Here is a 25,258-nt window from a genome sequence, read left to right as displayed (position 1 = left end):
CAACGTCAATGGCTTGTCGATGAACAGTTCAACAAACACGGAAATAATTAAAAGATACGCCAGAGTCGACCACCCAGAACATCAGCAAGAAGATGGAGACTAGTCAAAAAGGCAAATATTTTCATTAATAATAATCCAGTATGGCCTCTGCCATGTAGATTCTAGAGCAGAGACTTCAGATGAACAAGTCACACAAGGTACTACTAAGAAATCCTAATGAAGAAAAGTTCGGAAAGAACTTAATTACATTACATTCCCAGTTTTTTCCTTCTAAAGGAATGGCAACTTTTATCCACCCAAAAAGTTGTGTGTAACCGGAAACGAAGTTAACTCCAGAATTCTAGATCACTCAAGGACAAGAAAAGTTCATATCATAAGTAAAGTCACGAAGCTTTCTGGCTCGCAAGTTAACATTAGTACAGAACATATGATAAATCAACCCATAGGAACAAGTGAACATTCAGAACTGCTCTCAGGACTCGCAGAATTAGGGTGCCACGCAAAGAACTGAATGGAAAAGACACGGGTAGGTGCAGACATGCACAGACGAGAGTGTCAATTATCAAACCTGACCTGGTTTAGCTGTCTGAACTCCGAAGCCCTGATAGTTGCCTTTTGTAGTTCAAGTGCAGGGTACCTGGGTCTCTTTGCCTCACGGGCTGGTCCTGTTATCTCTTCCAAACCGTATGCTATCAGATCCTTTAAGGAAGCACAGCAGAAAACCGCCTAACATAGTATTACTTGTACTGAAAGTTTCAAGAGTTGGATGCATGTAAGCTATATATGAACCAATATGGCAAAAAAAAAAAACTGCACAACTTCAGGTTCAACTGGACAGAGAGGTCATTCAGCACTCAGCGGATATCAAAACCAAATCTATGGACGATCCCATAGATATTAAATACAGCTACAGAGATGGCAGGTTGCAACAAGAAGGAAAAGATCACAACTGCTGCAATAGCTGTTCATATACTCTGGTATGATACAGGAGCAAAACCATCAAATATAGCAGGTAAAAAATCCTACACATGTATTTCTCTCAAAATACGAGCAATTTAGCCTTGGATCTGATGCTAGCTGCTGGTCTCCTCTGCATCAGCAAGCACAAACTCAGTGTACAAGTTCTTCAATGCTATCACAACTGTCATTATAAGGGGACCTAATATTGCTCCCTGCAAAACAGCAACAAAAAAAAAACATCAGCCCAATTTGAGGTTAAGAAAAAGCTCCATATCACTATGTGAGGATTATTGCTATGCTCCAGCTCCCAAGAATCAGGATGGTGTTTGAAGCAATTTAGTGAACAACCGACCACAGAAAAGAATTCTCTACTTCCTATTTATAAACAGCTGTTGCATCTTCTAACTTTCACAAACACAAATTATTTACACAATTACGTAGCTGTATGACACATAATTTATGGAAAATTGTTCAACACGACAACATTGTTGCCAATTTTTTTGTAGCCTAGAAGAATATACTTGTAGTTCAGTGCAGGTAAGTATGTAGAAATGCAATAAGCAGAAAAATATGTGGAGAAAATATTTTTTTTCTAGAACACAACAATCTAGATCACAAAAAAAAGGGATGGAGAAATACACTACTATGTAGAACACAAAAGAAGTTTTCTATTGTATCTCAAAACGAAACAAAGAGTTGCAGAAGGGATTGTATCTCACAACATAAAAAAAGGTTCTTCTAATTGCATCTTGGGAAAAGATATCTTTGGTTCTAAACGGATGATGTAGCTTCTAATAGCTTTCGAAACATAATATGCAAGACAACTCCTACAAAATTTAACTTTTCATAAAAGCACTTTTCATGGCGAAATGAGTAGCATGCAACAAAATTAGTACCTCCAGAGCATTGGGAAACAGAGTCATGCCACCAATTATGCTGAGGCCGGTGAGATATCCATTGTACCCAGGTATATCCTCCAGAATGGTAGTTGTTCCATAATCCATCAGTGTGAGATGTATTACAGTTACCACCAGTGCAAGAACATATCTCCCTTCCATGAGCAGCTGCCCTGCAGCGAATATTGAAGACAGCCAAAATGGAAGTATTGGCACAAGTGCGCTGATGAATCCAAGCACAGTTGATGCATACACAAAGTGCACCTTGAAGAACTTGAACAAGAGCCATGTCAGGCCTCCTTGGAATATGGCAATCTTGGCAGTGGCCAACAAGACACTACTAATGGCATGGTCGATGACCTCAACACAGCGATCCTTTACTTGTTTTGACACTGGTAAAAGATCAATGATCTGCTCTGTAGCTCCACCTCCCTCTACTGTAATGAGGTAATACAACACCCACAAGAAGACCATCAGCTGCGATAAAAAATTGACCACCTCAGCCGCACCTGAGACAATGTGGAGAGCGATGGATAACATCAAATTAGCACTACCACCAAGCACCGATGTGCTACTCGACAACAGCCTCTTTGCGATCTCTGTTCCCTGCAAAGCCAGCTCCTTGGCCTTGATCACCAAATCCTCCCTTGTGATCAACAGCTCCCTAAAGAACGAGTCCAGCTCTCTGTAAATCTCCACCCACTCCCTTTTCTTCACACGCGCGGCAATTGATTGCAGCTTCATTGAGTATGGGTGCGGTCTGGAACTGATGAGTGCCTTGCTCTTTGGGTCAACTGATTGGCTGATCAAGAAATGTCGGAATCCGCTGGTGAAATCGGTAAGGTTGTACTGCACTGCCAATTGGTCCACCTGCTCCCAGACTGTGTCATAAATCTTGGCGGAGTACTGATCGATCAAGCCGGGGATGTCATTGTCGTCAAGCCACTTCTTGAGCCCAATCTTCTCAGAGTAGTTGCCATTCTCGACATGGGACTTGAGGGACATGACGGCGTCCTTGCCCTCGAGCCCAATCTTGTAGGAGAAGAAGATGCTGCCGGTTATGAACCCGGCGATCATGCCGAGCATGAGGCCGACAGCGACGAGCGTCTTGAGGTGGCGCAGGATGCCTCCAGTTAAGAGGAGGCCGCGCGAGGAGGGGCGGCGACCGGAGATGCGCGAGGAGGCGGCGCGGGTGAGCTTGGGGGTCGCGGCGAAGAAGGCGAGCGCGAGCACAAGGAGCAGCAGCGCGGCGGCGGGGCCGAGGCGCTCGAAGAGGACGAGGAAGAAGAAGGAGGAGACGAGCCAGCGGAGGAGGCGCGGGAAGGCGGGGGAGTGCGGGAGCGGGCGGCGCAGGAGCGCGGCGCGCGCGTCGGCGAGCGTGGCGCCGGAGGAGCGGAGCGCGGCGAGCGGGAGCGCGAGCACGGCGACGCTGAGCCCGCCCCGGAGCGGGGGCTCCCAGAAGGCGACGAGCGCGCGCTGCGTCTCCCGGAGCGGGACGGAGCAGAGCAGCGCCCACTGCAGCGGTCGGAGGAAGTCTGCGAGCAGCATGTAGAGGCCGTAGAGCAAGAGCAACGCCGTGGCGAGCCCCGCGTGCGCCATGGCGATGTAGAGCGCCAGGCGCGCGTCGGGCTCCAGCGACAGCCCCCCGATGTCGCCCCCCGCCGCTGCAGCCGCCTTGGGCTTCCCCTCCTTCAGAGCCGGCTTCAGCGCTCGAGGCGGCGGCTTCTTGGCCGGCGCGTCGTCGGGCTCCTGCTTGGGCCGGAGCCGCGAGGCGGAGCGGAACATCTCGGACCACGGCAGGCCGAAGGCGGCCTCGTCCTTGCCCTTGCCCGCGCCCGCACCGCCGCGGGGCACGAGCGCCATGTGCTCGAGGAAATGCCGCTGCCGCTGCTGCGGCGGCGGCGGCGGCGGCGGGCGGTGGCTGGGGCGGGGGCAGCGTCGCCTGCCCTGCGCCTCTCGCGCTGTCGGGGATCCGATGGGATGGGTGGTGGATTTGGGGTGTGATTAGTGAGGGTGGGCCAGCCATGGTGGCGATTAATCACGGGGGGAGATTAACCAGGAAGGGGATGAATTAACCGGTGCCCAGCCACCGACATGTGGGCCCACGTGCGGCGACGGCGACACGTGGCGACCTTTGTGACAGCCTGAGCGAGCGCGATATGGTGCGACAATGACAGCTACGGCGTGTCCCGGCTGTCTGAAGACGACTGGCCTGGGAAAAAAAGGACCAAAAAGACCTTACTGTTTGGGCTTCTACTCACGAAAAGATGAAGCCCAAAAACAGACAGTTACTGTTTGTACAAAATTAGCTTTTTCAAAAGCCATCTCCCCCTCCTTGTAACTGAAGCTAGAAGCCCGCAAGCTATGCTTCAAAAGCCACGAAAACAGGGTTGCAAAACCGTTACAACTTGAAGGGAGAAAAGTGGCTTTTTGCAAAGAAAAGCAACATCTCCGGGTCTAAATCAGTTTGTACTTGTTTTGTTTTACTTCTACAGAATAATCTAATTCATAAAAATATATGAGAATTAGACAAGTTTGTCCCGAAAGTAATATATTTAAAAGTGAATGTAGTATATACGAGCGCTTTCTGAAACCCTAAGTAATATACACTGGCATTTGAGAAATGCTCTAGATATAACTATTTGAGTATAATCATACATTAAACTAAATGATTGTTTGGTGTACTTCTAATGGTTTTTTACTATTTTAATGTGGGACAGATCAGCTCAAGAAGATGGCAAAACTTACCTTCGATCGTTATAAAAAAAAACTACTTTCGATTGGCAATTTACAGTACATAGTTACAAAAATCTGAAAGATTAATGCACGAAATGTTACCTACCGATCCAAATTTCGCAAGAAAAAATCTATAGCTATCAATGTTCACAGTCACAACCCTGAAACTATCTACCATCAACACTAAACAAAATGGGACATCTGCACATCAAGAAACCGAAGTTACATTCACACGGCATAAAAAAAAAAGGTTGTTGCCTTTGTTGAAGTCGGCTTAGTAGCTTCTCCAGCGCCGGATTCGGGAACGAGCCACACGACACGACGTTGTAAGTATTTTGTGAACAAATAAAAGCAATAGGCTAGGCCCCTGGGAAAGCTTACATACAATATTTGGGCAATTGAGCTATTGCATATCTTTCTATTTTTTTTCATGGAACACATCATCCACAGAGCATAATAAAATACATATATACATCCAGTGGGATCTTAATTTGCTCACTGACGTCTTTTCATTTAGCTAATGATTATTGTTATGTGTTTATTCTGTGTCGGTAGGGTGGATGTGAAGTCATTTTCGGGCAGACGAGAGATATGATGGAGCGGGAGCACCTTGTATGGGGTATGATTTAATTACTTACAATCGTGGCATTTTCTCACTATAATTGCCATGCATGCATGCACTTGGAACCATCAACTGATTTAGAACTGAAGTGCATGCTCTCGAAGTACTATTGACACGCCGTTATTTTTTTAAAAAGGAAAATTTTATTAATATCAAGTAGCGTTACATCAAGGTGATACAACAACGTTTGAAAAAAATTCCAGCCCCTGCTAGAAAAGCACATAACCTTTCATTTGAAGGGAAGAAACATGCACTGACCGTCAATCCGTAGACTAGACCGTTACCCATATGTATGGGTAAAAAAATCTTTAACCATTTGTGCCAACGCATGCCGGTTTCTAGCTGTTTATAATATGGATGCTCTTGAAGTACCAGTGACACGTCGGTTTCTAGTGATTTATATTACGGTACAAAAGCAATGGTTCAAAATTAATATCGAACCGCTATATACTTCCTCCTTTTTAAATTATAGGTTGTTTTGGCATTTCTATGTGCATAGTTTTTCTATATATATAGACATGGTGTATATCTAGGTGCATAGTAAAAATTATACACTTATAATACCAAAACGACCTATAATTTAGAACGGAGGGAGTATTTTCAAGCAGAGTGGAGCCAGCCATGAGCCATGGAGCCTACGGATCGCAGGGATCCTACATCTCAACCAGAAAAGTGTCAATTAGTCTGTATATTTCTCTTTAGCACCTCTAGGCTAGCTGGACCCATGCAATAAGAGTACATCTAAATATTATGTGATCCACATCTTCCTCTTTATCACAGAGCTTACACTGTTTGAGCTACTGCATATCTTTCAGTTTTTCATGGAACATCAACCACAGAAAGAAGAATGCATAGGTGCAGTCGCATCTTTGTTTGCCGATGTCTTTTCACTTAGCTAATGATTATCTTTAATGTGTTTATTTTGTGTCGATAGGTGGATGTGAAGTCATTTTCGGACAGATGGGATATGATTGCGCGGGAGCATGATCCGGTTTACAATCGTGTCATTTTTCTCGCTATGATTGCCATGAATGCACTTGAAAGTTGGAACCTAAGTGAACTGAACGCTCTCGAAGCGAATTGGTGAAACTCAGTGGAATTGCTGTCTTTTTTTTATCTTTGAAGAATATTTAAGTCGGTGTGCGCTATACTTTCAAGAATGCTCAAAAGTGTCCCGGAGTATGTTTGAGTGGCCCTTGAGATAAAAAATTAGCTGGATGGTCAAGCTAAAAATTTGCATACATGCGGTGTCATTTTCTTGGATTTTGGGCTGAAATTAGGGGGCCGGTCCAGCCCAACAATAAAAATCTCATCCCGATTTCTCAAAAAAAAAAACATCTCATCCCGAGCCTGCTCGATGCCCTGGTAAGATCGAGCTAGTTTTTAGCGGGTTGGATTGGGTGGCCCGAGTTGCTCCGCATCGGCCTTTTGCTTCACCAAACTATTCCTAAAATTGTTGGAAGTATCTGTGTTATTCTAATTCTAAATTTTATTTGAAGACATATTTCGTGGGGAAAATATATGTAGTGGAAACCTCAAAGTTCATGAAAAATCACAAACGCTCCATAAATCAAAACTCAAGCCTTAGTGTGTCCAAAAAACGAAACTCAGGTCTTAGTGGATCAGCCCTTGATTACGTATCCTATTGAAACTGAGTTTTCTATGTCCGTTACTTTGACAACGCAATCAATGACCGGACTTCAAAAACCCAAACTTATGAATATCTAATCTTTTGCAAAAAAATACACGTGAAACAAAAGTTTACTGTGCCTTACTTTCCAAATACTCTCCATTTTTAATCTATTGGACTTTTCAAAATCACGACAATATTAGTTGATTTCTTACAGACACACATAATACCCGGTGTTAGCATACACGGGCTACACTACCGTGTACATGCCGGTGTAAACGTTACACGATGGGTAGGCGTGCAATTTAAGCCGCTACAAACGGTATAATATTACCCATTACATGGTATTACACGGGTTACACGGTACGTACACGGATGAAACGGGCTACACGGCATGAAAAAACATCCTAAACGTGTCGTTTAGGATGAGTAGCATACCGTTTAGGAGGAAGAACATATCATTTGTAGATATCATTTAGGGATTCGATTGTAATTCATGCAAGGTGTATGCAAAACTCTCCAACAATCATTCTCACTTGTAATTATTTTTTAATATACTATTATCATAGTTACTTTTAAGCATATATACATGTTACTATATTTATATTTATCATACTGGTGTAGAGGCATGTGCCTAGGCACGTGTTTTTAAAACATCTAATAAATAAAAATTTTATATTAATAGATCTAGTAAATAATATTTTTATATTCATAGGAAAGTTTACATGCAGCAACAATGTGTTTTCAAAAATACCTAGTAAACCATTTTAGATTTAGTAACCAATAATTTAGCATCATGTAGGTTAAAATTATTTAGTAATTAAAAAACTTAACCTATCCTACAATTACTTTCATCCACTTCAAACAATAATAAACTGACAACATTTATAATATATATACATATATAGAAAAAATCCGTTGCTTTCGTTTTGTTTCTTCCCATTGCTTACAGTCATGTCTACGCAGGCGGAGTTTTTTTTTTAATCTTCTGGTGTAAAGGAAGTTTGTAAAACCTAGCCTTAGATGATAGGGAATTTAACAAAGATATTATAGGGAGATGACTCACTGGCAAAGATATTCTCCTTAGTTTCAGAAGACCATCTTGCATGTTTCCTTGGTCATCTAATGCTTTCAAGAGTCTTTTATGTGGATATTTGCATTTTCCAAGCAAACAGGTTAGACATTGATGGAGCACAGCCTGACCATATCATAAATGAGAAAGTGTAAGAAATCAAGCCTAAGAAAAAAAATGTATCATACAGAAGAAATGGAGCAAAGCATGTTTCTTTGTTTAGTGCAATCTATGCTCTTTTTTTTTCATGTTTGCATCCGAATTAATATAATCAGATTAACATCTCTATAGCTATGGAAAACACATTATTTGAAACCCGTCAGGAAAACAAAGGAAACATGCACCACATGTATGCTCTTCTTTTTTAGGAAAATGGTACCTCAGGCACTATAGATGTTGCCCCATCTATATTGTCTCATATAAAATGGAAAGACAAAAATTAAGTGATTTAAGCCAATAACTAAATCGTATGGCCATCTGAATATGGAATGAGTAGATGGACTGAACAGGAGGAAAATGCAGATCAGGCTTACAAAAAGAACCCATCATAAGACTCTAATTTCAATTCGTTTTCAGGATTTGTGGCTTGCTTTTTTTTTTTTCTCTCAACGTGCTTGCAAGAGATCGTCAATCATTGCTACCAACCTTAGCTATCCATAATGGGACAAATAGATTCAGTCTATCAAACAAATCTGATGAAAAGAGAACTTTCACAAAAATGATAATGAAGAGTGGAAAAAATATATGAAATAGATTATCAAGCCATCAAGGTGTTCACAATCTCTTGGGATTCCTTCCTACCGCTAATCAGAAAAATCCTTTTTTCTAAAACAAATAAAGGCTTATGATAAGATCCGGACTGATTTCATAATGTTTCGAACATCTCCTAATATTTCAAATTACTAAAAGAATTTCTGCAACATTTCATAGTATTTGGGAACATTTATAAATGTTCCAAAATAATCGAAAAAGTTCTGACCCATTTCGGAATGTTCGAAACATTTCAGGACGTTCCAAATATTCAAAAAAGTAAGTTCTGCAACATTTCATAGTGTTTGGATACATTTATAATTATTCTAAAATAATTGAAAAAGTCCTGTGCCATTTTAAAATGTTTGAAACATTTCAGGATGTTCCAAATATTCAAAAAATAAGTTACCCTAACCTGGGAATCGGGAAATGGAAATAGAAGGCGGAGGAATAGAAAGAGAAACAGATCAACCAGCTTAATATGGGCCATCCGGCTTAATGGGCCTCAGGTGCGCACGAAAAAAAATAAAAATTCTGCGACGGAAGGGCGAGCGCAATGAACAGACTCGACGGGTTGCTACGGGGAAAATACCGCCGATTCTGCGGAGCTGATTACGAAAGTACCCTTCAACTTCACTAAAATTACAACGAATCTGCCACCCATTCCGTGGCCCCGCTCGGTCTCTCCTCTCCCGCCGCCCGCCCATCTCCTCTCGACCTCTCCTCTCCTCTCCCTGCCCGCCGCCCTTCTCTCCCCCACCCGCCGCCTTCCACTCAGCGCCGGCCGAACCACCCGGCTGCGCGCTCCCGGAGCTCCGCTGCACGCTGCCAAAGAAAAAAAGGAAGGTAGAGGCGGTTTGTATTAAAACAAATAAGGAAATTAAGAGGCGGTTCGGGTTCGGTTGCTCGATTTCCTCTATAAGTTCAACAAGGTCGTGCGTCAGATCTAGATGTTCAACAGCCACCTCGCCGAGTTCGAGGTAGATCGAAAGGGAGGGAGGGAGGGAGGGAGAGAGAGAGAGAGGGAGGGAGAGAGGGAGAGAGAGAGAGAGGCAAGATGGCATCGGCTTGGCCGACGGGGGCATATGCGCCTTCGACCTCGCCGTCGGTGTTTGACTTGCTGCCGCAACTGTCCGCTGAGGAAAAGGCACGCTTCCCCCTACCGGGTACGCCCCGCTCCCCCCTTCTCCCAATCTGTGATTGCAGTGTTACTTAACTAGGTTTATGCCATGATTGAATTGATCCCTGAGTGCTTTTCGCTGCAAAAGTATTTGTTCTGCAAGATTATGTAGCAGTCCAATTTGTTGAGAGTGCATTGGACTGATGTACTGGCTCCTCTAAGATCCCTGTCGCAGAGGTTTCGACGCAGGGGAAACCATTGTAGTTCCCAATATATAATTTCTGTTTCATTTTACATTTGGCTCAGAAAGAATTACTTGCACTGAAACATTATGTTTCACTTGCCATAAGTTCTTTAGCTTATATTTGTTCATAGGGGAGCTTTGGCTCTGGTACCCAAAAAACTGATAGCAGCCCAAACACAAACCTTCTGCCTTTTGCTTTTGCCATGCACCGATTGAGGAATTCCCCAAGGAATACAGTTACAACTTCACATGTTTGCTCAAGTCTCATCTAATTTCTCGAAAGGTTCTTGCACACTGAAGAGCTGATTGTGGGAAGGTTCTTGTGAGGTCACCTATGGCTCATATTTTGTTGATGGCATGGCTTAATGAGAAGCTTGTTTGCACTCAGGAATAGAGTAGATTGATTTTATTTATGTGTATACGTATGTATATTGAAAACTAACTTATCAATCAAACTACTCCAACAGGATTGGATGCACTAGTGAAGCCACTAGCATGAGCACTGTCCATGATGCTCTCCGCCACTACAATGCTGGACACCGGTATGTGCAGTTCATACCTCATCAATTTCCTCACACATAATAAAGTTCTGCTGCATTTGTTTTGCATGACGTATATATAGTTTGTGCAGGGTGCTGAATTTGATGCTGTTAAGCCTCTGAAGGAGGACAGCGTGTATTTCAAGGGCAGACCGTGGGTCCACATCAACTTCTGGGCTCGCAGCTGCAGTAGCAAAAATATAAAGCGCTTCTTTGCTGAGGTGCACTACGAGCCACCCACTGATGGGCGGCCCTTCTCACTACTTCCTGTCGTTGAAGCATGCATAATCCTTGGTATGTTTGTAACCTTTTTTTCTTCACAACTAGTTGGTTTTGATTGATTAACTAATGTTAACCTGCATCTGCATGCAGATGAGTCGTCTAGCCAGTACAGGAGCAGCTGTGCATTCTGTCGAAGCGACCTGGACATTTTGCACCCGGTAGGTGACCATGACTTTGTTTGTGGAACCGGAAAGGACAAGGACTGGATGATAGAAGAATTGTTTGGGATGCGATTGATTCGCCGTGGGGATCTGGCCTCCTCCAACAGTGAAGTGGAAGAAGAGAGGACGGAAGCCTAAACCTGTTGGGTGTCACCTATTCGTCTTGTCTTTAATTCCAGACCATGTCAACTAGGTCAGATGATAGCAGACGTCAAATAAATATTGGTAGAAGTTGGCCAGCCATTGTATGTAATCTTGGATGCTGGTGCTGTTTGGTCATGGATATTTGTGTATGTGGTTACTTTGTTGTTTACATTGTGTTACAAATGTAATAATGGTTCTTTCATGTTTTATCCGTGAATTACCTAGCGTCGAGCAGTGTGTATTTCTTATGCATATTCCCCGAATTTCGGTAGAGATGATGCATTACTTCCTTGTCCATTATTTCGGCAGCCATCCTGCCACATGACTACTTCACTCTTGACATTGTCTCCATGTCATAGCAGAAGCATGCTCTGATTAATATGAGAAAAAAAAAATTCAGGTACAACCAACACTCAGTCATGATGTGACAAAGATCTGGACGGTTGCAGTGGATGGATCAATATTTAACTGGTGCTAATGAAAAGTAAAACAAAATCCAAATGCTTACTGACACTCACTTGGCCATAATGCTTACTCACAAACAATACCATAATGGGCGTACATTTTTTTCTTTTCATGAATTAAACTAAACAAAATAATCAACAATAGGCATTAGGCTCGTGGATTAGAGGATCATCAATGCTAATTGCTTTCAGAATCCACTTAAGGAAAATTTTTCTATATTAGTTTTGACTGAGGTGCTGCAGAGGTTATCCGTTGTGGTATATATTAATTACTAGTAGTCTAGTAGTAGCTACTGTTAAAGACGCTTCAGCCTTCAACTCTTCAAGGGGTTTAGATGGCAATAGTCCAGTAAAGCAAGGAACCCCTCGCACAGAACCGCGATAATCCCCCATCTCCACACCCGTCGCCATCTGCTGAGGAGTGAGGAGGAGCTCGAGCTCGAGCTCGAAGTAACCGGCGGCCCGGCCCAAGGACCTCCCCGTGCTCCACACGGGGGATCCGGCTGATGCGGCGGCAATGGGCGTCTGGGATTCCATCCTCCCCGGCGGCGGCCGGCGCTTCATCAAGCGAAAGGACAGCGACGCCGGCGAGGCAGGTCAGGGACTCCGACCTCCCCGCCCCCCCGGTCCGCACCCATTTCTCGTTCTCGTGCCCGTCATGAGGGAGCACCTATGGCATGGATTGGTACGAAATGGGTTGTCCTTGGAGATGCTGCGCCGATGTGGTTTCCTGTGCCACTTGGTCCTCTTTCTTTTACTTCTTGTAAACTTGTAAAGATCCCGGCTTTGAGTGCTTCAATGGTGGAATGGTGTGTGCGCGCGTGAGGAAGAGAGAGCTTGAACTGCTTCATTTTGGCCGTTGCTCCATGGGATGAGCTACATTGTGACTTAATCGTTCATAGTTTTCCCCTGCTCACTAGGCATTATGGTTTGGAGATCGGTTCTATCGCTTCTTCTTTCAGGATAAAGTTACCACATTGTGATGATTTTGTTCCTGGTGCAAGGTAGTGGCAGCCTTTGCATTTTAAAGGCGGGCTTACACAATTGATGGTGATATGTTTTAGTCTCCATGGCAGGTTCACTTAGTTTGATTATACATAATGATCTCTTCCTGTTCAAGTGAACATTTTTGAAGCTTGATTGCACATGATAGCTATTTCAACACTTCATTAACCATTTCATGAAATGAGTTGAGCTTGTTAATATGGCACAATTAATGTTGACTATTATTTGAATCACCAGAATTTTTAAGTGATATTAGTTAAGAAGCAAGTAATTAGCAACAAATATAGTTATTGTGATGCCATTGAATATGTTCAATATCATGATGTGTGTTAGGCTCGACTTTATGACAGGAATATTTACTACTCCCTCTGTTTCACAGTAGTTCTAGTTTTAGCTTCTTCTACTATTTTCAAAATACTTGTTATACAGCTCCAAGGCAACTTTGACCCATATTTTCCAATCCTGTTCCTACTTAATAAGTACACACTTCAGAGTGAGTTTGTATTTTTTGAAATCATAAATGCACTCTTTAGAGAGGATTAACTAAGTGTAGGATTATCCTTTCATTGCCCTCTTTAATTCTTGTGCCTATGGCTAAAACAAGTACTGTGAACTGAGGGTAGTATTTTTCCATTGACCTAGCTCTTGTAGTTACATTTTGGGTTATTTTAAAGATGTCTTGCATGGTGTTAAATGGTGGTATGTATAACTGTCTGATTCGCATTAGGTCTTGTCTCACACTCTCTCACTCATAAATATTAGGTAGGGCACTAGAGGAACTGAGGGGCGCACTGTATAATGACTTCCATACTTCGGAAGGGGCGAAGCGCCAGCAGCAAAGGTTCTGTGGCCCTATCGTTGCGCTGACGTTCAACTTTGTGGTTGCCGTTGGGATCATCATGGCAAACAAAATGGTATGGCTATCTTTCCAATCATTTTAGTTCTCATTGTCTGTTCTGTTTGTATTGTGTTCTTAGTTGTATATCTTTTCTTGTAGGTGATGGGCACTGTTGGATTTAACTTCCCAGTTGCACTGTCATTAATTCATTACCTTTTTGCTTGGGCTCTAATGGCTGTTCTCAAGGCATTATACTTGCTGCCAATTGCTCCTCCTTCTAAATCCACTCCTTTCTCCTCATTATTTGCGTTGGGTGCTGTCATGTCTTTCTCCACTGGGCTTGCCAATATCAGCTTAAAGCATAATAGGTGAGATGAACAGTTAGATCTTTGTTTAATGGATACAAGTGTCCTGCATTAAAGTTTTGCTCTACGAGATTGTCTCATAATGTACTCATTGTTTTTTTGTCTTCAGTGTAGGTTTCTATCAGATGGCTAAGATAGCTGTAACTCCAACAATAGTTGTAGCAGAATTTATTCTTTTCCAGAAAAAGGTTTCTATTCGGAAGGTAAATACCTTAGGAGCTTCATGCTTCTAAACTGTCCCATTCTTCAGTTGATTTGATTGTTAGCACAGCATTTTAAATTGATCACAATATTAAACAATTCAAGAAAGATGTACCTTTTTGGATTGTAGGTTATCACGCTGGTTGTTGTCTCATTTGGTGTGGCTGTTGCAACTGTTACTGATTTGGAGTTCAATTTTTTTGGTGCTTGTGTAGCACTGGCTTGGATTATTCCTAGCGCTGTGAACAAAATCCTGTGGTCAAATTTACAACAGAGTGGAAATTGGACAGCTCTTGCGTAAGCTTTTATTTTCTCTCTTTTGAGACAGCTCATATTTCCTATGCTTTCTCCTAATTTTCATGTTATCTGATCAGGTTAATGTGGAAGACGACCCCAATTACCATATTTTTCTTTATTGTTTTGATGCCAATGCTGGATCCTCCAGGCCTTTTGTCTTTCAAATGGGAATTCAAGAATAGCAGTGCAATTATTATATCTGCTTTGTTTGGTTTTCTTCTTCAGTGGTCTGGTGCTTTGGCACTCGGGTGAGTCATAAACTTTATATTATATAATTTTGTGTTTCATGGCAAGTCACATTTCTATGCAAGCTTGTTACTAGTTTAATGCTTGTGTACTTAAATTTGCAGATATCTATTGTCTTAAAAAAAACCTGTAATGCATGCTGACTTTGATACACATGGAAATATGAGCACATATGAAGCTATTTCTTTTTAAACATAGAGAAGAAAAATCTTATTGATATTGAAGTTAGTACTGATTTTAGTATTGTATAGTCATGAAATGATTCAAATAGGAATATACTTCTTGAAAAATGAAATGCCATTTATATATATTAGGTTGTATGAAAATTATATTTATGTCACATTTCCATGTTCTGACATTAATGTGATGAAATTTATCTGCTATGACCTAGAATGAAAATGAACTTTATGCTGACAAAACCTATAGAATTTCAGCTAACAAGAAAAATCCTATCTATTAGGTAAAATATGGAAGTTTGCAAAAGCTTTTGTCTGTGCAATTCTGTTATCTTTCTCTTGAAAACAAAATATTTCACATATTTGGGTACTGGAAAGGGTAGTCTAAAATGTCTTGGTCAGCCATTTTCTTATGTGGTTATCAAATTTGCAAAATTTCTGGAAATGAACATAACTCTCACTGTCTTTTTGGATGATGCAGTGCAACCTCGGCTCTCGCTCATGTTGTGCTAGGTCAATTCAAGACAATTGTTATTATGCTATCTGGTTATCTGGTATTTAACTCTGATCCTGGACTCACCAGCCTCTGTGGAGCTGTCATTGCCCTTGCTGGGATGTCAGTATATACTTACCTAGGGATGAAAGAGTCAGCCACCAGTGGTAAGAGAAATTCCTTAAATTCAAGGCAAAGTTCTCATTTGCTGAAGTCCAAGGTTACTACGGATGGAGAAAAGCAGGAAACAAGGACTGTCGATTCTGTATAAGTTGTAGAATTGCTGTCCTCCATGGTGTAAGAATCCATTGGAAACAGCACTGAGGCAGTAGGAGAACGAAAGCTTAGCACTTCGAGTAGCAGTACTTTGAGTCTGTGTTCTAGTACATGCTTAGAGTGCTATTATTCTTAAGGCAATATTGGTCAACTTCATTTGTCGGTGACCAGATCCGTTGTATGTAGGATTGGTTCTAGTTTTAGGAAATTTTGATCAATGTTCTACCCTTGTGTCGGCATGTTACATGTCTTGTGGATTCTATTTATTAGAAAATGGATGAACAATGGCTGACAGTGGGACCTGGTTGAATTTGATCTTATGCAATGCTGACCTGGTCAGATGCTAGTTTAGTTTGTACACTGAAGTTTTTGGACTCAACATTGTTCTTCTGGTAAAAAAGTCTCATGCTTACTTAAGACTAGTAATTAGTATCGACATTTGTTCATTCAACTCGTGCGCATACGCTTGGAAATGTGGCGGTTTAAAAAAACAAGAAGATATGTGGCCAAGGAACATGTACAACCAGCAAAGCAAAGAAAGCACAGACTCAGACAGTGAGATATCTCACATCTGCAGCAGTCTCTAAAGTTACTGAATTGCATGAATTGGGCAATGGGGTAAGCAGCAAAGCACCATGTTGAAGTATGCCAATTTATCTTATAACCAATAGTCCATGAAAAGATCACAAGTTTACAACACCTCAACCTTAACACAAGTAGACATAAAAAAAGTAACCTTAACACAAGCAGTAAAGGCAAACCTTTTTTGGAATACAAATGCATAGTCACTTAGTCAGAGACACCTCTCATGGTTCCTCCTCAGAAGACGGAAGATGGTTGGGAGGTTCAGTTTCAATGAGTGCCCACATCTTCTTCAGACATGGAATCCACTGTTCTCCAGTCTTCTTCACCGACCGTGCCATTTTATCGAAGGACAGCAAGATGTGAATGACTATGTACATAAAAACAGCAATGACGAGTGCGAAAACGTATATAGAAGTCTTCAGTTTCCTGCAGCTGCCTGCAGCATACGCCCCAAGCAGAGCAAGCAGGTCCAGCACCATTGCTGTTTTCATGGGAAGGATAGACCTCCTGTACTTGCTTATCGTGCTATTCAGCAGCAGGATGACTATGATCACCGATGCCATGAATGCTGTGGCGTTGCAGTAGAAGAATGCCTTGTACCGTGGTGGATCAGTGTCATGGAGGATCGGGTCGCCGATGAAATGCCCGTCCCGGTCATCAGGCCAAAGCCCTCCTGGTGGGAGCAGCCCAGCTTGGTATGTGACGCTCACTGCGAGGGTTCCAATCAGAATTAGATCTTTTCGCCATTTATGCTCAGGTTTTCGGCTGACCATGATGCTTTGCTTGCGATTCTCGGATGGATGTAGACTCTTGAAAGGAGCGGCAGAGAGCACCCACTCGAAGAAGGAACTCACTTTATCTTTTGCAAAGGTTAGCACCAGAACTTGAACCATGACATAGGCAAATACAATTGAAACAACTAGAATAGCATACACTGATGTTGATACTTTCCGGCAGCTTCCTGCCGCAAAAGCACCCATGAGACTGACCAGATCAAGTAGCATGCACCCACGCAACAAGTAGCCATTGATTCCCCTTTGGCATAACCTTTTGCTAACAAGCAACATGATCACAGCCAAGGAAGACATAAAAGCAGTGGAGTTCAGGTAGAAGAATACCATGTAACGGTGCGGAAACTCATCATGGAACATTGGATAACCTGCACGGTGACCATCGTTGTTGTCAGTCCAGAAACCACCTGGTGGGTTTATGCCAGCTTGATATGTGCATGATGCTGCCAGAACTGCAAGCAACACTAGAAACTTGCGCCGCTTCTCCAAATCTTTCGGTTTGGGGTTATCATCCATTTGCTGAGCTGATTCGTCAGAGTTTCTTGTGCACACGAAGAGCACAATTTGAACCATAACATAAGAAAAGGCAAGAATGACCAAGATTATCACATACAAAGATGTGGAGAAAGTCCTGCTGCTGCCAGCAGCATAAGCTCCCATCATACCAAACATATCAAAGATCATGGCTGTTTGCAGCACATATCGTTTCAAGGCACCAACTGAGATCAAGTTGCTCTGGAGTAGGGTGATTATGACCAAAGATGACACAAATGCGGTGGCATTGCAATAGAAGAATGTGTTGTACCGCTTCGGACTGATGGCCTCCAATATTGGGTCTCCAGCAAGATGGCCATCCTCATTGTCTAACCAAAACCCGCCAGGTGGATTTAACCCAGATTGGTATGTAATGGTGGCTGCTAGGATGCCAAGCAATAGAAGGTATGTGCGCAACTTTCTGATATCATCCTTAACATCACAGACAGTGCATGCTATATCATGATCGGATGGCTGCTGTTGATCTAATGGTAACCGCATCTCCTGCTCGCTGGATGTGCTTGTATTATCTGTAAGGAAAGATTTTAGCTTCAGAATCAGCTTATTTTTTTCTGCTTTTGCCCATTTTATGCACTTGCTGACAAACTCTGGCCTGGGCACAATAGGTGCAATCCATTGGATGATAAGGTATAGTAGGACTGCACCAACAAGGGTGAACACATATATAGATGTATGGACTTCCCTGCAGCTCCCTGCAGCATAAGCAGCCATAAGACCGAATAGGCTTATCAGAACACACAATCGAAGTGCATTCGACTCGACAACATGATCTGCTGCTGTGTTGCTGAGAAGCATGACGATAATGACAAGGGATCCAGCAAAAGCAGTGTCATTGCATGCCATGAATGCCTTGAAGCGACGGGGGTAGTAGTCTCTGAGTGTGGGATCACCAGCAAGATGGCTAGCACTGTTGTCAGGCCAGAATCCACCTGGGGGGTTTAGCCCTGCAGCATATGTCACTGTCGTTGACAATGTGGCAAGAACCAGCAACAAGCTGCGTTTCTGCTCCATTTCATCCTCTTTTTCTTTGATATAAGCAACTGACTCCTCTGTAGTGCTCTTATTTCTGCCGAACATGCATGCCAGATAATCCTTCCATGATCTCTGAACATCCGTCAAAGTTTGTCGAAGCCATTCAGATGCTAGATGCTGGAAGAAAACAACATGAAGCGCAATGTATGTGAAGATGCCAACAAGCAACACCCAAGTATACAAGGATGTTCTGATTTCCCTGCAGCTGCCTGCAGCATAGGCTCCCATAAGCCCGAGCAGGTTGAGCAACATTGCAAAATGCAGCGAGCGGAGCCAAATTGCATTGTGGCTGAGCTCCCTTACTAGAAGCAAGATCAGAACAATGAGTGATGCCATGAATGCAGTTGAGTTGCAGTAGAAGAATACATTATACCTCTTTGGGTATGTAGATTGCAGGACAATGTCACTGGCAAGGTGGCCATGCTGGTTGTCAAGCCAGAGGCCGCCAGGTGGGGTGAGCCCTGCCTGGTAGGTGATAGTTGCAGAAAGGATTGCCAGTAGGATCAAGTACTTCCGCAGCTTCCACACAAGCTCTGCTTCTTCACGAGGGCTTGGGATTTGGGCACCTTGTTGCTGTGGTTCTTTCTGACCTGTGGTGCTTTCAACCGCATGATCGTTTCCAGGCTGCAGTTCAACCTCCATGACCATAAGCTCAACAAACCAAAGAAAATCTCTGAGTGGTTAGCACAGAAGATTTCAACATTTGCTCTATTTGTAGGACTGCAACAATCTCAGTATATGCTAAGATTCTGGTCCTTGTATGTATCAGTGAAAGACAGGTGGGTAGAAAAAACCAATGTCATCAAATCCAATGCCGAATTTAAAAATGATAACAACTTTGGTTTAGCCACCAAGAAAGGAAGAGTTCTTGTAAGTCGGTACCCACCTTTGTTGAACATTGAAAGTATCTCTTGAAGTGGCATAAAATACACAAGTCAAAATCCAGTGTGTGTGCCTTAGGTTCATATTGTAGTATTATGATATATAAGCTCCTATTACAGTATTACCTGACAGTAAACCTTCAGTTGTCCTTGCAAATGATTACTACTGATCTGCATAGGATTCTCAGATCAATATCTATTTCATCACAGTAGGGAAGAATAATAAGGGCTTGATTTGAATGCAGCTAATACAGTGTCTGCAGGATACCAAACTCTTTTCCTTTTGTCATTTCTTCCTTGATATTATTTTTCTCTCGAGCACGCAAGAGAGCTGCGAGTAATTTCATTAAGGGTAGCAAATGTGCATAACACACCACCTAACAAACAACTTTAACATTTGTGCCACACTCTAATTACAAGATGACCACAATTGCCAGGGCAGTAGGACCTTAAAAGGGCACCGAAGGCCCTAAGCCCCGACACACCATAGGGCTCATTCCTCCTCTCCTGTCTGCACGACCAATTTCCCTTGTCTCTAGTTATTTGTTTTATTCTGTTGTATATTTTGAAAAGCATTGATTTTAACAACTACAGTTTGATTAAATATCTTAGAAAACAAGAATGTGAGAAATTAAAAGTTAATGACAAAAGCTATTGCCATTGTAACCGGTTGGTTTTAATTTTTTCACAATAACTTTTTTTTTACCATCTACCACTTGGGACTCGGAGTCCCACAACCAACAACACGTCCTATTTCCTCGGAAAAAAAACAACACGTCCTATTTATTCTTTAGTGCCAATCTCCTCTTAAAGTACAATAATCTGCTTTCAAATTACATACAGTGTCTAACAGGATGAATCAAATCTAGGTGTATTGTGTTGAACTGTAAACAAAATAATTATACCCAATCTCGCGTTAAATGATAGTAAGTATGGAAGGTATCCAAGTACCCCCCTTCGCCATGAAATACAAGACATTTTGGTTTGTCCTAAGTCAAATTGCTCTAAGTTTGACCAAATTTATAGAAAAGAGTAATAATATTTTGAATGCCAAATGAGAATAATTAGATCCATTATGAAATATATTTACATAATTTACTTATTTAATGTGTTAGATGTTAATATTTTTCTCTATAAATTTGGCCAAACTTAGACTACTTTGACTTAGGATAAACTAAAATGCCTTATATTTCAGGACGGAGGGAGTACACTTCAATAGGAGGATACACATTAACTTCAATTAGCATTGATCTAAGCATTGCCCTTTAATTGGTATTCATATAGTCATTGTCAAAAGTTGGTCATATTTGGCCAATGTAATAAAAAACTTTATGCCCTATTGACTCATCTGCTTGCTTCAGGACCTGCTGCAGATAGGTCAGGAAAATCCAGGTCCTAACATATTGGCACTCCTACAACCATATTTTATTAACAGCCAGGCCATTTTATCAAACCTCAATGGGGTATTACATCACCAATTTCTCTATTTGCACCTGTTATCCTATTAATAAGTTGGCTGTGTGGTTGTTTTGCCCCAACCCAATAGGTGGGCTACTGCCAATTAGCATCCTCCACATTACATTACCCTAGGCCTCTGATCCGGCACCCATTCAATGATTTTGTCTGGGCAGATTCTTTACTGAGAAAGAACTACATTCACAGCTCGCAGTGCAGATTTGTGCAAATGTAAAGAAACACATGGCTGAAGGAATAGCTACACCACGACTCTATGAAAATTGAAAAACAGAGATCCAAACTTTTTAATTTGTATATATCAGGCACATCAATTTTATAAATGCTACATCAAGACTATAACTACACACCTGGAGGTGCCTTTCCCAGTTGCCCAGCAGATGGCTGAAGGTTTGAAGGATCAGTTTCAATAAGTGCCCACATATTTTTCAGGCAAGGCATCCACTTCTCTCCCTTCTTTCTAACTAACAAAGCCACCTCATCGAATGACAACAACACATGTATTACAATGTAAATGAACATGGCAATGAAGAGTGCAAAAATGTATGCAGATGTCTTTAACTTTCTGCAGCTGCCTGCGGCATATGCTCCAAGCAGACCAAGCAAGTCCAATACCATTGCTGTCTTCATAGCAAGAAGGGATCTCCTATACTTGCTTATTGTGTTGTTCAACAGTAGGATGACCATGACCATCGATGCCATGAATGCCGTCGCATTACAATAGAAGAATACTTTAAACCGTGTTGGATGGGTATCATGAAGGATTGGGTCACCAGCAAAATGGCGGCCTACCTGGTCATCAGGCCAAAATCCGCCTGGTGGGAGCAACCCAGCTTGGTATGTGACAGTGACTGCAAGAGTCCCGATCAGCATCAAATCTTTGCGCCATTTGTGCTCAGTTCTCTTTTTAAATTGGATGCTTCTCTTGTGATTCATGGATGGATGTTGGCGCTCAGAAAGCCCAAAGGTGTACATTCTTTCCAGGATATTGTTCACCTTGTCTTTTGCAAATGTCAAAACCACAACCTGAATCATGACATAAACAGACACTGCAGCAACGACAAGGATGACGTACACAGATGTTGAAACTTTCCTGCAGCTTCCAGCAGCAAAAGCACCCATGAGGCTGATCAGATCAATCAAAACACATGCGTGAAGTGCATAGCCCTCAAGACCCTTGCTGCATAGCCTTTTACTAACAAGCAACATAATCACAACCAAGGACGACACAAAAGCTGTTGCATTGAAGTAGAAGAAAACTCTGTAGCGGCGTGGGAACTCATCATGGAATACTGGATCACCTGCTCGGTGGCCATTATTGTCGCTCCAAAAGCCGCCTGGTGGGCTCATACCAGCTTGATATGTGATGGAAGCAGCTAGAATTGCAAGCAACATCAGAAACTTGCGCCGCTTCTCCAAATCACTCCCTTCATCTTCATTATCCATTGCATCATTTTTTCTGAAACGATCTATTATCCTCTTCAGTCGTGTCTTGAGAGCCACAGATAGCAGAACATGTAGTACAACATACGTGAAAACAAGGAGGACCAAGACAAAAACATACACGGATGTTGAGAACTTTCTGCTGCTTCCGGCAGCATAGGCCCCCATAAGACTAAAGAGATCCAGAGTCATGGCTGTTTGCAATATGTGACGCTTCATGGCACCAACGGTAATCAGCTTGCTCTGAAGTAATGTTATGATCACTAAAGATGCTACAAATGCTGTAGCATTGCAATAGAAGAATGCCTTGTAACGCCTGGGGTGCATGGCCTCCAAGATTGGGTCCCCTGCAATATGTCCATCAGCAGTGTCTCCCCAAAAGCCACCAGGTGGATTCAGCCCAGCTTGATATGTGACAGTGGCAGAAAGGATGCCGAGCAATAGGAGATATGTGCTCAGTTTCTGTAGATCAACCTTAGCACCACTGAAATTGCTTGAAATGCTATTGTTGGATAGATGTTGTGTATTGGGCCTTGACAGGGTAGTATGCTTGTCATCATCTGGATTCCCACTCCCCTTCATAATGAAAGAGCTCAGTTTCTGGAGCAGCTCGGTCTTCTGCTTTCTGATCCATCCAATGGACTTTTCTACACACTCAGGCTTTGTCACAATAGGTTCAATCCACTGAAGGACTAGGTAGAGCAAAACTCCACCAACAAGGGAGAAGACATAGATAGATGTACGGACCTCCCTGCAACTCCCAGCAGCATAAGCCCCCATAAGCCCGAAGAGGCTGACTAGCACGCACAACCGCAGAGCATTTGACTTGACAACATGATCCACTGCTGTATTACTGAGGAGCATGATGACGATCACAAGCGATCCAGCAAAAGAAGTTGCATTGCAGACCAGAAACGCCTTGAATCGATGGGGGTAATGATCTTCCAGTACTGGGTCACCGGCAAGGTGGTTAGGCTTGTCATCAGGCCAAAAGCCACCTGGTGGGCTTAACCCTGCAGTATATGTCACTGTTGCTGCTAATGTAGCAAGAACCAGCAAGAAACTGCGATTCCTCTCCAGTTCTTCCATCTTGTTAGAATGCTCTTGCTCATCTGTTGTGCTCTGTGCATTCTTGAAAATGTTGTTCAGGAAATCCTTCCAGTATCTCCTTATATTCAAGAATGTATCACGCAACCATTCAGGCGCCAGATGCCGAAAGAATATGACATGAAGTGTGATATATGCGAATATGCCAACAAGTAATACCCAAATGTAAATTGAGGTCCTCACATCCCTGCAGCTCCCTGCGGCATAGGCCCCCATGAGCCCTAGCAGGCTCAATACCATCGCAAATTGAAGTGCTCTAAGCCAAACTGCATTGCGGCTCAGCTTCCTGACCAGGAGCAGTATCAGGACAATGAGTGATGCCCCGAAAGCTGTTGTGTTGCAGTAGAAGAAAACATGGTAACGCCTGGGGTAGCTAACTTTAAGCACAATATCACCGGCGTTGTGGCCGTTCTGGTTGTCTTGCCAGAACCCGCCCGGCGGAGCTAGCCCTGCTTGGTAGGTGATGGCCGCAGCTAGGATAGCCAACAGCATCAAGTACTTCCTCAGCTTCCACAGGAGCTCAACCTCATCGGCTCCAGGATTTTTGTCAGCTTGGCCTTGCTGCAGCGCATGTTGCTCATCAGGAGAGTTGCAAGCCATATGGCGATTTCCAGGCTGCTCTTCAGACTCCATAGGCTTGATCTCAGATCAAAACAAATCTCTATTTTGTTTGGGAAGGTTGTAACATTTGGAAAAGGTGTATGAGAATGAGCTATATGCAAAGCTTGCTGCCTTTGGATACACCTCCACTAGATAGAAGGAGAAGGCACAGAAGACCAAAAAAAAAGAGAGAATGGCAACTCTGCAGACGTATAAAGAGTCCAAAGTCCCAAGTCATATATGATGGCACAGAAGACCAAAAAAAAAAGAGAGAATGGCAACTCTGCAGACGTATAAAGAGTCCAAAGTCCCAAGTCATATATGATGGACCGCTTCAAACAGAGAGAAGTTTCAGCCGTGAAAAAAAAGTGAGATGCAGTGGACCACACAAATAGCCTTGACTCTAATCAATTCTGTTAGGTTCACATCACAAATATCTACATTTCCATTTAACTGTGAGGGGGAATTGTCTCATTATGACATAACAACCTACAGAAACATCTAAAAAATGTTCTGTATTGATCACAGAATACGCGTTTCACTGTAGGATTTCAAGTCTGGTTCTTTTCTGGCCCTCTTTCTTCTATTTCTCAGTTCATCTTTAACTGAACTTTTCCTCCAAAATGTTCTTTAATGAACTTTGAGAAAATTCTAAGACGTTCTTTTCCTCCATGATTTCCACTTCTCAATTAACAAATGTGAAAGCTGATCACCAGTCTGCAATAATGCATGAGGTAGCTGAACGTGCAGACTTGTCTTTGTCCTTTTAGTTGACCTGACTTGGGAAACATGGCCTTGTTCTTATTGTACCCCCAAGGTCCTTGTCTTAAAACCATGAGTTGCCCTTTCTGACAGCCTTTTAAAATTGCCAGTACGCAATAATCATGACAGAATTTGAGGTTCAGTTGGCTGTTTATGATGATTGATAGATCAACTTGCTGCCATGAAACTCCCCAGGTAAGGAAATGCATGCTCATATTATAACAAGAGTAAAATGCACCAGAGGTCCACCAACTTGTAAGGGTGTGTCGTTTAGATCCACGAATTCCAAAAGTGCATTTTTAGGTCCATCAACTTGTAATTTGTGTCACTTAGGTCCATAAACTTTGAAAACATAGGTCCATAAACTCTGAAAGTGAATTTTTGGGTCCATAAACTTATAATTTGTGTCACTTAGATCCATAAACTTCGAAAGTGTATTTTTAGATCATGAACTCATCCATGAGTAGTCGTGTGGCTACAAACGCGCCCACAAAGGTTGACCCGATATCGCT

The 25,258-nt window shown here is 42.6% G+C and overlaps 5 protein-coding genes across 10 annotated transcripts; 2 read left to right on the top strand and 3 right to left on the bottom strand.

Annotated features, from left to right (window-relative positions):
- Positions 1 to 825: 825 nt before the first annotated feature.
- LOC112890807 lies at positions 826 to 3,861 on the bottom strand. Its single transcript, XM_025957669.1, has 2 exons — positions 1,857 to 3,861; positions 826 to 1,172 (listed from the first exon to the last, which is right to left on the bottom strand). Exons 1-2 carry the CDS (start codon positions 3,717 to 3,719, stop codon positions 1,074 to 1,076), a joined length of 1,962 nt encoding a protein of 653 aa, XP_025813454.1. The 5' UTR covers positions 3,720 to 3,861; the 3' UTR covers positions 826 to 1,073.
- A 5,755-nt stretch (positions 3,862 to 9,616) lies between these two features.
- LOC112890476 lies at positions 9,617 to 11,380 on the top strand. The gene is made up of 3 exons (XM_025957359.1): positions 9,617 to 9,646; positions 10,662 to 10,863; positions 10,942 to 11,380. The coding sequence occupies exons 1-3, from the start codon at positions 9,617 to 9,619 to the stop codon at positions 11,148 to 11,150; spliced, it is 441 nt and encodes a 146-aa protein (XP_025813144.1). The 3' UTR covers positions 11,151 to 11,380.
- A 579-nt stretch (positions 11,381 to 11,959) lies between these two features.
- LOC112889412 (nucleotide-sugar uncharacterized transporter 2) lies at positions 11,960 to 15,827 on the top strand. 4 transcript variants are annotated; one of them, XM_025956031.1, is made up of 7 exons: positions 11,960 to 12,216; positions 13,392 to 13,539; positions 13,623 to 13,831; positions 13,938 to 14,031; positions 14,160 to 14,326; positions 14,404 to 14,574; positions 15,230 to 15,827. In XM_025956031.1, exons 2-7 carry the CDS (start codon positions 13,525 to 13,527, stop codon positions 15,510 to 15,512), a joined length of 939 nt encoding a protein of 312 aa, XP_025811816.1. In that variant the 5' UTR covers positions 11,960 to 12,216; positions 13,392 to 13,524; the 3' UTR covers positions 15,513 to 15,827. The 4 variants fall into 4 exon arrangements, with proteins under 4 accessions (XP_025811816.1, XP_025811813.1, XP_025811815.1 ...); XM_025956028.1 differs by having other exon boundaries at positions 13,388 to 13,539; XM_025956030.1 differs by having other exon boundaries at positions 11,960 to 12,305.
- Positions 15,828 to 16,161: 334 nt separating this feature from the next.
- On the bottom strand, positions 16,162 to 19,150 carry LOC112889411. Its single transcript, XM_025956027.1, has one exon. The coding sequence runs from the start codon at positions 19,126 to 19,128 to the stop codon at positions 16,324 to 16,326; it is 2,805 nt and encodes a 934-aa protein (XP_025811812.1). The 5' UTR covers positions 19,129 to 19,150; the 3' UTR covers positions 16,162 to 16,323.
- LOC112889410 lies at positions 19,122 to 24,278 on the bottom strand. 3 transcript variants are annotated; one of them, XM_025956025.1, is made up of 3 exons: positions 21,185 to 24,277; positions 19,488 to 19,532; positions 19,122 to 19,131 (listed from the first exon to the last, which is right to left on the bottom strand). In XM_025956025.1, exons 1-2 carry the CDS (start codon positions 24,015 to 24,017, stop codon positions 19,525 to 19,527), a joined length of 2,841 nt encoding a protein of 946 aa, XP_025811810.1. In that variant the 5' UTR covers positions 24,018 to 24,277; the 3' UTR covers positions 19,122 to 19,131; positions 19,488 to 19,524. The 3 variants fall into 3 exon arrangements, with proteins under 3 accessions (XP_025811810.1, XP_025811809.1, XP_025811808.1); XM_025956024.1 differs by lacking the exon at positions 19,122 to 19,131 and having other exon boundaries at positions 19,400 to 19,532; XM_025956023.1 differs by lacking the exon at positions 19,122 to 19,131 and having other exon boundaries at positions 19,434 to 19,527; positions 21,185 to 24,278.
- Between the last annotated feature and the right edge of the window lie 980 nt (positions 24,279 to 25,258).

Source organism: Panicum hallii, chromosome 4, assembly GCF_002211085.1.
Source record: "Panicum hallii strain FIL2 chromosome 4, PHallii_v3.1, whole genome shotgun sequence".
NCBI lineage: Eukaryota > Viridiplantae > Streptophyta > Magnoliopsida > Poales > Poaceae > Panicum > Panicum hallii.
The sequence above is the reverse complement of the archived record's forward strand: the minus strand, read 5'-3'. Positions and strand labels throughout refer to the sequence as shown.